At 39.3% G+C, this 11,155-nt stretch overlaps 2 protein-coding genes across 2 annotated transcripts in view; one reads left to right on the forward strand and one right to left on the reverse strand.

Annotated features, from left to right (window-relative positions):
* The first annotated feature begins 4,189 nt into the window (after window positions 1-4,189).
* psma1 (proteasome 20S subunit alpha 1) lies at window positions 4,190-8,090 on the forward strand. The gene is made up of 10 exons (XM_008294351.1): window positions 4,190-4,272; window positions 5,166-5,210; window positions 5,335-5,436; window positions 6,055-6,158; window positions 6,254-6,342; window positions 6,565-6,635; window positions 6,753-6,882; window positions 7,174-7,253; window positions 7,604-7,708; window positions 7,839-8,090. Exons 1-10 carry the CDS (start codon window positions 4,270-4,272, stop codon window positions 7,899-7,901), a joined length of 792 nt encoding a protein of 263 aa, XP_008292573.1. The 5' UTR covers window positions 4,190-4,269; the 3' UTR covers window positions 7,902-8,090.
* Window positions 8,091-8,236: 146 nt separating this feature from the next.
* The window catches only part of ric3b (RIC3 acetylcholine receptor chaperone b), a 9,282-nt gene continuing 6,363 nt past the window's right edge, over window positions 8,237-11,155 (reverse strand). The window contains exon 6 of the mRNA XM_008294362.1: window positions 8,237-9,671. Within this exon, the coding sequence (XP_008292584.1) occupies window positions 9,178-9,671 (494 nt within the window). The 3' untranslated portion in view covers window positions 8,237-9,177. The remainder of the gene's footprint in view (window positions 9,672-11,155) is intronic.

An 11,155-nucleotide genomic window follows, 5' to 3' on the forward strand; every position in this document is an offset into this window, starting at 1 on the left:
AGCATTAAACTTTCTAGCACCCATGCAATCTCTTTTTCAAAGAAGCTCTAAAACTTCTGCACTGTGAGCTGTGGTCAGATGCAGTCAGAACATTAAAATGATGGATTCTGGTATTCAGGCACTGGTGTGGCTGCATTTCCTGGCATTAAAACAATAAAAATGATGAATAGGAAAATTGTAATCACTGTTCACATAATGACTGAAATCAGCTTCTTCCAGGACTGCGTTTCCTTCTTAAACAGAAGAGTATTTTTTAAATGACTCAAAAGCCTTTGCGTACTTCTGTAATGATCACTGGCATCAGGTGGTTTAAAGCAAACCTGATTGTATCACATTGGTGATTATAGAGACAGAAGATGTGTGGTTTGATACTTATTCACTGTCTGTTCTTAGGTGCACAGACTAAGCAAAGAGTCAATCTGTACAGTAGTGCTGCTGATATTATTAAGTGCCCACAATGTACTGCATTTTTTTTTTTTTTTGAGCCAGAAAAAGCCTCTTCAGCCATTTGCTGCTGAAATGCTGCATAAGCGCTTTCGTCAACACCAGGAAACTGACGGCAGCGAACAGGATCTCTGCAAGACTCCCACCTCACCTCCTCTCTCACACGTATGCTTTGGCCTTTTTCCTGTAGGAAATGTTAAGTCAATGACGACATGCAGTACTGAGACCCATAAAACTTATCAGCGGGAGGGGCTGAGATGGTTTTCCTCCTTTTGCTATGCGGCTGGTGACCCATGACCTCCCTTGTTATAGGACAGCTGCCAGTTTAATGCAACCTTGGCAGAGCCACCACCTTTCCCACCCATTAGTCCAGTCATTTTCCAGGCTAAAACATATCGCTGACCTATTTTTAGCAACAAGGGGATGGGATTTGTGGAATTTCAAGCAACTCAGAATTCAGAATTATTCATATAAATAAGTATATGTATGCTCAAATGTGACTGGCAGCTTAGGTAAAACATACAACAAAGTAAAATATGTGCTGCGTTATCACGTATAACATACAAATAGATAAGTCAGAGGTGGATTGTGTTATTGCCAGAGCAGCATTAGTTAGCTCTGTGCCCGTGTAATTAAAACAAACTGAAAACCATGAATGGATGGAGGAATGGGCACACTCACAATCCCTTCTACTCCTTAAAACAGCATTCCCCCCACCACCACCACCACGTGAGGGTCCACTGTGTGGCTTGGAACCCATCACACAGTGACTCAGGCTGCTCTCCATTTGAAAAATTAAACAGGAGAGGAGGAGGAGGGGGGCGTTTGGCAGAGTTAAATGAGGCCCCCAGGAAAAAAAAAAAAAAAAAAACATGCTGAGCTCAGCACAGCTTCTACAATCTCAATCACAAAGGAGGAGGCTGGCGCGCTGATGTAATGGCCGCCGCGGTGCTGCCGCTGCCTTGGCAGAGGAGGAGAGCTCGTCAGCACAGTCCTACTAATTCATCCCCCCCTCCCATCCTGGATCAAGGGTACATCAGATATCATTAACAGAGAGAAAAAATGGCTAACAGTAGCCAAGCATAAAACCAGACACAGGGTATTGGACATAAGAGAGGATGAGGCGTTTGGGGGGCATTCTCTGACTGCAGAGACACACATCATGGAAAGTGACAGAATCCCTTGAGAAGTTAAAAAGATGGCCAAGAATACGTGGAGCCGAGGAGGATACATGCACACTGAAATGTGAAGCTTTATTCGTTGATGCAGAATCTCTAGTAAACCCTCTGCACACCTGTCAGCATCTGTCCACCTGTAGAGCTACGCTACATTTGTATGTCATTATATAAAGTAAACTGCTTCAGAGCCATTTAAAGCAGTGGTCTGTTCTTGCATACAGGGTAAGGAATAAGTATTTAGATTAAACTGAAGGGGTGTCAGAAGACAATTATGGAAAACAAACATAAAACATTTATTCAACATAAATTTATGCTTCATTTTTAGATGTTCTTATTAATCTTTTGAGTGTTTTTTTTTTCTTTGCAAATGACCTTTTCTGTTCAGCAAACCCAACTGAAGTGGTTACAGCAGACAGACATAGGCCCACAATACTGTGGTAAAGTGTGTGTGTGGGTGGGTGGGGGGCAATCAGACATTGATTCATTTTACAAAGGAAAAAAAAGGTTGAGGATTACATTATGCAGCAAGCAAAGGCAAGTTATAGCAGCAGAAATTACAGAGTCCAACACAAACACTGACTCAAAGAGGATTCTCTAAAAGCTTCATTTATTGACCAGCAATTTCTGGCTTTTATTCATTTAATGGACCGGGAAATTGGACTTTTAGTCTGTGTGCTACTGGACAGTGTGCACACAGGATAGCCTCATTACATGTTGATATCTCATGAGGACATATTACTGTCACTGGCTCCATGATTGTGAAATGATAATGAGACTACTGTTGTTGCAAGGGACATTTAATTCAGTTTTTTCTCCTAAAGGATTTCTCCAAATGCATGTTGCTGAAACGGGTGAACACAGCAGTGAAAACTGGATTTATCCACAGCCTTCACAGGGAGATGGAGGGTTAAAGGAGGATGATGCCAAAGATTTTTATTAAAGACAGTTCATCCAGTTCTTCTGAACTTGGTGGCACTTTCCTACACACAGAAACACCCTGCATCTGTGCCTCACCATAACTAGCATCAGCAGCTGCTTCATAGATAATAAATAGGCTACTGACTTTGTCAAAGTGTGGCATGTCACACAACAATGAGATCATGATTATTATTCCAGCACAGCTGATTGTCTCTAAAATTTCTTTTTAAACTTTTGCTGGTTAATCCACTTTATTTTGTATGAGGAAAGCCACTCCTGTTAAACAATAATTGGTTAACTTTCAGAAAAACGCAGTGAATGGAAATATTGACTGAGAAATAACACATGAATTATTAAGGTGGGTGGCATTTACCTTTAAAGAAGCATAGACAGCACATAACTGTTACTGCCCTCTTTTGACAAATGCTTCAGAATTTTCATGAATTTTACCATTTGAATTAAGTTTACTTTTTATTAAGTTCAGTTCATTTGACATTTTAATGCATGGAATCACACTTACATGCAAAACTTTAATTTGGAACAATGCTGTATATTTAGATGTATGTGTGTACCAGGGATTTACCATCCTTTTGTTACATATTATTTTCATTGTAGTTTATTGTGTCAGTTGAAATCATATTATTTTTTTAATTAAGTATGGACGTGCATATTGGAATAGAGACTGCAAACATTTCAAAACATCAAAACTCGACAAAGCAGACTGTAAAATACCCAGTATTGTTGCCTGTAGGAGGACTTGTTAGTGTTTGATTTGAATTTTTTTGTTCAAAGATGACTGTAACAACAGAAAGTAATTCATGTTCCTTGTCAGTGTCGAGAACCCAGTGAAGCCTGAAGCCAGTGTCTTCTTCTAACGGACTGCTGCCGCCTAGTGTTCATGTAAAAACACTGCAGCTGCCCAGTCAGTGCTGAAAAGAAAAAGACGCAATAAAATAAAATAAAAACTACAAGGAGACTTAGCCACAGGAAGCATTTAATATAATTAAAGTTTACTTTATGCAGTATGGAGGTTTTTTTTTTAACATATCCGCCTATTTTAAAGGAAATGTTGAAACCATCGTTAAGTTACACCTTAATAATTTCATGTAGTATCAAAATGTAAAACTGTAAATCATGTTGTATGTTTAGGAAATTACTGTTTGTGCGATAGATAAGACATGCGAATAGTTCAGAAAAGGCAATATCAAGTGGAAATGGAACGTTAATAAAAATGGCAACGATAATATATGAATCAATGACCACTGACAGTAAAATAAACAAAATAATCATAACAGATAAAAAAAAAGAACGTATACATCTAGAATAAAAATATAAAAGTGAATCACTAAATGCTTGCACAGTTTACGGCGCTGCTTATTAACCGGCAAGTGAACCGCTCAGTTATTTATATTTATTAAGTACAATAACGTAGTGCTGTAGTTGTGTATAATATAGATTTCATCCTTTTTTGTCTCATTTGTTAATGCATATAATTATCTTGATTTTGCATCGGTTTATTTATTTATTTATTTATTTATTTATTTATTTATTTATTAAATGGACTAAATGAGCCTAGATAAGATGAGATTGGTTGGCAACGAAGTTTACTAGTTGTTCACTGATTTGAAATCGGGGCTCTGCTAGTTTCCCCTGACGCTCTGTCCAGGAAAACTAATCGAGTTAGGATCAGCGCACAGGCGGAGGAGACGAGACACTTCCAGTAGCAGAGATGGTAAGTATGAATGAAATTTGATTTTTGTCGGTCAGGTTAACATTATATGTCATGTCTTCGGAGTAAATAAATAGCACAGCAAGTTTATGTTTTATGATGTGCAAGGACACCCTGAGAAAAAAGCATCCATTTACTTATACCAAGCTAACGTTAGCTAGCTAGCAGTGACTGGACTGTGAGTAAGCAAAACACCTTCAGTCGCTGCTAACGTCAGCCGCATAATGCGGCCTACGGCTAATATTTGTCGGGCTATATAACACTAAATAATCAATTAGCTCTCTAATACTGTAATAAAAATACCGATGCTGCCTATAAGTCAACTGGTTACGTAGTTCGCTTGTAGCATGTAGCTAGCAAAAGTTAGCCACATTAGGTTGAGTTAGCATCACTGGAACTAGCAATGGAAGTACCAAGTTGTTACTTTCGTTTTCACTTAACTTACCGTCCTTTGGCTACAGGCTAATAGTTTATTTGGGCAACAAACATAACTAAAGTCTCCGTACTGATTTTAGTACAGTGTAAATGTTGTTTAGCTAATGTCAGCTAGCTTTTCCAGGGATTTAATTATGTTGGTACGCAGTGTTCAACATCACTATTAGCAACCGTAGCTGGTGTGATGGTTGTGTTTGGTTGCATGATTCTCTGTCGTAAGAGACTGAGCACAAATGCGGGTTTCTGAATTATTTAGTAATGTTAGTCATTTAAAACCGAAGTCTAGAAAAGTCCAGGCTGCAAACAGACTGGGGACCCTGTGTGCTCGTAGAAACAGCATGTGACCGAGAGAATAGCTCATAATGCAGGACAACTATGTAAGTTAGGAGCCTAATGTGTTATATAATAATGATAATCTGTTTTAACGTCACTTTTAAATTGTTGCTTGTTTTTGTTTTTAGTTTCGCAATCAGTACGACAACGACGTGACAGTATGGAGCCCACAGGTAAGAAGCCGTTTGTCTCAACATCAGTCTTTCACTTGACTTCACAGATAAAGTGCGTGTTTGTGTCGTTAACATGCCAAAGCTTGATTTGTTAACAAAGTCATCCGTGTCCATGCGTGCACAGGGCCGTATTCATCAGATCGAGTATGCCATGGAGGCAGTGAAGCAGGGGTCTGCCACTGTAGGACTTAAATCCAGAACTCACGCAGTCCTGGTTGCACTAAAGGTACAGTCACGCAGCGTTTTGTCTTGTTGCATTTTCATGTTGTTGCAATCAGCTTCTGCTTTGGAGCCTTGCATTAATCTGGTCGATGCACATGGTTGTATATAAACCATATCAAGTTAAGGCTGTAAATTAATCTGCTTTGGAAAAATAAACATCTTTTGAAATGGTTATTAGACTTACTTCACTACTATGATGAAATGCAAACAAATGGTAAATGCCTGTTGTGTAGGCTTTGTAAAGAAAACAATGGGTGGTCTAATAAATATTTTAAAACAGTTTTTAATAATGTTACCCACTTTCTACATAATTATCGACCTCTCCTTGATCTGTAGTGTGTTTCTGAGGATATGTTTACTCAGAACTCTTAATAATATTAACACAAAGTCCCTGGTGGTGTTAAATAGTATCTTGTTTTTGTTTTAGTGTTTTATTTTATTTATTTATTTGCTGTGGAAAAAAATTCACACCCTGGGGGGAAAAAAACTGATCTCTGTGTCATTGAAATAGATTATGGCACAGCCCAACACCCAAAAAAGCCTGCAGCACTGTAGTGGTGTCAGTGAAATTGAAAATAAATGATCACATTAGATTGATGCAGCCTGTTTTGTAACTCTGCAGAGAGCCCAGTCTGAACTGGCTGCCCACCAGAAGAAGATCCTTCATGTCGACAACCACGTCGGCATCTCCATTGCTGGACTGACTGCTGATGCCAGGCTGCTCTGGTAGGTCACGGCTTGTTGAGTTAGCTTCTTCTTTGAAGCTGCTTATTTTAATACAACATGTGTTTTATGTAACACCAACTCCATCTGTCCTGCAGTAACTTCATGCGTCAGGAGTGCTTGGACTCAAGATTCGTCTTTGACAGGCCCCTCCCTACATCACGTCTTGTGTCTCTTGTTGGCAGCAGTATCCTCTCTACTGTTAAAGTGCTTAAATGAAAATGTCATTTCATTATTAAGGATGGATTTATTATTATTATTGTTATTGTTGTTATTATTATTAATAAGAAGAAGAAGAATGTGGCCATCTGATTAAAGGAAACTGAACATATTGTTTTCAGATAGGCTGACTCTGAAAATGAAAGTAATAGGTGTAAATAGCAGCAGTGATCCTTGACTGAAGCTTCAGAAACCCAAATCCCAACACAGAGATATGGAAGGAGGCCCTACGGTGTTGGACTCCTCATTGCTGGCTTTGATGTAAGTTTCTTCACACACTCTGATTATGAAACATCTCTCTTGATTGACACATAGGACTAACTAACGGAATATGAAATTGTCACCATGGCTCATATTTATTTGTTGGGCGTCACACAGGACATGGGACCTCACATCTTCCAGACCTGCCCGTCAGCAAACTACTTTGACTGCAAAGCCATGTCAATCGGAGCACGCTCCCAGTCGGCACGCACCTACCTGGAGAGATGCATGGAGAAGTTCCCTGACTGTGAGATCCCATTTTTATTTTTTATTTTTTTAGAATCAATCACACACATTTTTACTTAAAAGAAATTGCATGGAACAAGAAGCTTCCTGCCAAATGCTGCAAAAGAACACCTACAATCAATTTTACTTTAACTTTTATTCATAGATTTGTGAAAAACTTATTACAGTGTCTTTATTTGTTAAATGAGGACAGTTTGTGACATTTTTCAAAATTTAGTCACATTGTCATCTTATTTAGCAACTCACAGTACAAATGTGGACCATTAGATTGACAAGTGACTGTTGTTTTCAGGTAATCTGAATGATCTGGTCCAGCATGGTCTCCGTGCTCTCAGAGAAACCCTGCCCACCGAGCAGGACCTCACCACCAAGGTACGTCAGATCCCTCCACTTCTGTCTGATGCGGTACCCTTCTTCACAAATCCTTTTACACAGGAGATGAATCATCGTTGTCTTCATCTGTGTCTAAAATGCAACCTGCACTTCTCTTTCCTGTGGAGAAAAAAACCTTTGACAGCAGAGCTTTGTAATGACTTTCATTACATTAAACTGGGGTTGCCTCACCCATGAGGTCTTGTCCTGGTGCACCTGTATTTGTTAAGCTGTGTGTAGGTTATAATGTAATTCTTCATTTCGTCTTTTCTTTTCTTTAATTATAGATTTTTTTAAAAATGTATATTAGCATAGTGGCCATTTCTCAGGTATTTGTCTTATTCCCACAGAATGTTTCCATTGGCATTGTGGGGAAGGAGATGGAGTTCACCATCTATGATGATGATGATGTTGCCCCATTCCTGGAGGGTCTGGAGGAGAGACCACAGAGAAAGGTACTGCAAAGATTTATCCAGTCCAGTTTTGGCTGTTTAATTAGTCAGCATGTTTACAGTATAATCTTTTATTTATTTATTTTTTTAACAAAAAAAACAACAAAAAAACCCACATTTTTGTGTGTCTCAGGTTGCTCAACCTGCAGACGAACCTGCCGCTGGAGAAGCTCCTGATGAACCAATGGAGCACTAAGGCAGCGAGTCAACCACCAACCTGATGCTTGCTGCAAGTTGAAGTCTTAGAGGGCAAATTTGTTGTGACGTGCCACTTGCAAAACAGTTGATCCAAAATATTCTCTGCTAACATCAACCCATGTGATGTTGTTTTTGTATGGGTAAAATGTATCAATATACAAGTAATAAAGTCTTTTTTTTGAAATGCGCTGCTGCTCTTCATTACATTTGTCACCCACTGAAAATGTCACACCGCTGATGTACAATGACTATTAATATCTTGCAGGTGTCAAACAGAGGGAGGTTCAACAGTTTGATTCAGTGATGTAGAATGAAATAAATCAAAGCCAGGAGGAAACTGGAAGAAAAATGTATTTAATTTATTCACAGTATTTCAATCACTGATGTGCTTTTCTGACAGCAACTTAAAATGACTGTTACAGAAGAGATTTTTCTGTCAGCACTGATCAGAGAACAGGAAGGAAGCTATTGATGTACAACAAGTATTGACACCTTTTCTTAAATTAAATACAGCTTTTTTACTTCAACTGTTAACGCTAAGGGTGTGAAAGGGCTCCTCGGAGCCCAGTCTCCAAAAACTCTCATCTTGGATGTAAAATCAGATGAAGTTTGCCATGACAGCAGTTTGATTGGGTTTTGTAGTGTTTTATGGCTGACAAAGGTGAGAAAAGGCACAACCATCCCTTTGAAATCCAGTATTCTAAATATTAATAACCCATCATCCATCAATTGCATAAGTGTTCCCATTTTTTTGTCTGATTCTACTTGTTTACTCTTTATTTCTACATTTTAAAACTACTTCTAATTGAAGCACTTAATGTGAATAAGGTTGGATTATCTGCTGACACATAAAAAGAGTAACTCAACACCTCTGGCAGATCAAAACACTTCTTCGGACTATTAGAAATCAAGGTTTGATGTGGAAAAGTCCTGCGAACATTTTTATGTTATCACAAAGTTACGTCAAAACCCTGATGAGCTTCTGCATTACTCAGACTTGTATTACTGTATTAGATAGTGAGCATTGTATAAATAAGATCCATGTTTTAAGACTTCATAGTTTGTAGCATATTAACAAAGCTTATATTAATGCTATAAAAACCACCCTGTACACACATTTCTACACTTCAAGTAAAGATAAACAAGGCTGGTGATTCATTTTCATGCTATCACCAACTTTCATGCTGCAGCTATTCTGATGAGAACAGACATAAAAAACAGAATCTGTCCTCACATCCAGGCCCAGGCTCAAGTTTATGTTCTCCATGTTGGAATCAGTGCACAGCTTTCTTTGCCCTCTTCCTCTTGTTCCTCCGTCTGACAGAGCCGGAGGACATTTCTGTGGGCCTGTTGAGGTCCTCTATCCGCTCCTGCTCCATCATGGTTGTCATCTTCAGCGTGAACTCCAGCTCCTTCAGAACTCCGGGCAGGTCCTCCTCTGGGATGCCCAGATCTATTTGATCCGCTCCCTCCTTGTGTTCATGCCTTTCCTCGGGCTCATTTACTCCTAAATCACTCTGCGGTCCCACATCTTCTTCGCTCGCTGCTGTAAAATCAGACTGTTTCTCAGTATCTTTGCTCGGATCTTCTGCTTCCTCAGCCTCTGCTCCTCCTGTAACATCCTCAGAACGGTTATCCACCAGGTTGGTCCCATCACCTTCAATCCTGTCAGCCTCAGTGGTCTCTCTCTGTGGACTGTCCTGCTGCTCACCGTGTTGACAGCTGCAGTGGGAGGGTTCCCAGTATGGATGAGACTCCTCAGGATCATCTGTGGACAGTTAAGAAATGGAAGAACTTATTCATTCATTCATTGCTCCAAACTTTGTATCCATTAACTTTGAGCTAGCATTCATTAGCACAGCATAATTAAAATTTGTACAACTTCTCTTTACTACTGCAGCATTACTTTCTGGCCAAAATGCAGTTATTTCTTTAGTAAAAAAGTTACCCATTTAGTAAAGATTATGTGTGATATACATTTGAAACTGACTTCATGCCATTACAGTGATGTAGTAAACTTTGAACGAGAGATTCCAAAGAGATTTTAAAGAAGTGTAAGAAACCAAAATGATTACAAAGATCATCATTTTGCTTGAGGGAAAATTCTGAAACTATTTCAAGGTTTGCTGTAGAAAAAGTTTCCGCAGAAAAATTAAACCCAAACAACAAATATAAAAAAGCAAATAGACAGTAAGCAAAGCGTGATCTGAAGTAAAGTAGGTCCCACAGTGCATCAAACAGATCGCTATGCATGACAGACTCAGCCACAAGCAACTTGTTTTTATTGGTATGGTGCCCCAAAAGGTACGTTAACATTTATTTTTTCATTGACTTAATGTGTTTAAATTGGAAATTGACAAATGAAATAATTCCACACGCCGATGTGTCGTTGTCGTTGCTATTTGTAGGTGTGTGTGTGTGTGTGTGTGTGTGTGTGTAAATGAGGCAACAACACTGCAAAGTTTAAAAAAATAAATAAAAAATGTCCATTTGACATTTAGATTGGAATTTGCCAAAAAATACAAAAACAAACCAGATTGTGGAGCAGAGTTTTATGGAAAGATGAGACACTGTGAACCTTTGCCAAAGTGCTGGAAAGCCAAAAGTGTCTAAAAAATAAATAACACAAGTGCAAATGATCCAAACCATTTCTGCTCATCACAGAGGTCATGTCAGGGTCTGGACACATACATCTGCTGCTGGAACGGACTCACTTGAGTTTATTGGTGATAAAACAGATGATGGCAGCAGCAGGATGAATTCAGAAATGTGCTGATACATTTAATCTGCCTCGGTACAAAAAATCCCATTGACTGGGCCTTCAGCCCTCAACAGTACACACTGCCAGAGCATCCAAAGACTTCATCCGTAACACAAACTGAAAATCCATCCATTATCTATACACCGCCTATTTCTCACTAGGATCGCAGGGGGGCTGGAGCCTATCCCAGCTGACTCAGGGTGAAGGCAGGGGACACCCTGGACAGGTCACCAGTCTATCACAGGGCTACACATAATGTGATAGAGTGGGACACTCAGACAACCAAACACTCACATTCACATCTATGGACAATTTAGAATCACCAATTAACCTCAACATGTTTTTGTGGGAGGAAGCCGGAGAACCAAACTCCACACAGAAAGATCCCCGGCGTCCTCATGGAGATGCAAACCGGGGATCTAACCACCAAGCCACCCTGCAGCCATTCAAACTGGAAATGCTATGTGTAAATGTTCAAGTCAGGTATTCTA

Source organism: Stegastes partitus, unplaced genomic scaffold (genome assembly GCF_000690725.1).
Source record: "Stegastes partitus isolate 25-593 unplaced genomic scaffold, Stegastes_partitus-1.0.2 Scaffold21, whole genome shotgun sequence".
In the NCBI taxonomy this organism is placed as follows: Eukaryota; Metazoa; Chordata; class Actinopteri; family Pomacentridae; genus Stegastes; species Stegastes partitus.

Bases quoted from the DNA above. Each gene is read 5' to 3' on its own strand.
- psma1 (XM_008294351.1), top strand. The intron at 5,437-6,054 runs GTACAGTCACGC...GTAACTCTGCAG, and splicing joins CAGTCCTGGTTGCACTAAAG to AGAGCCCAGTCTGAACTGGC. The intron at 6,636-6,752 runs GTAAGTTTCTTC...GGCGTCACACAG, and splicing joins TCCTCATTGCTGGCTTTGAT to GACATGGGACCTCACATCTT.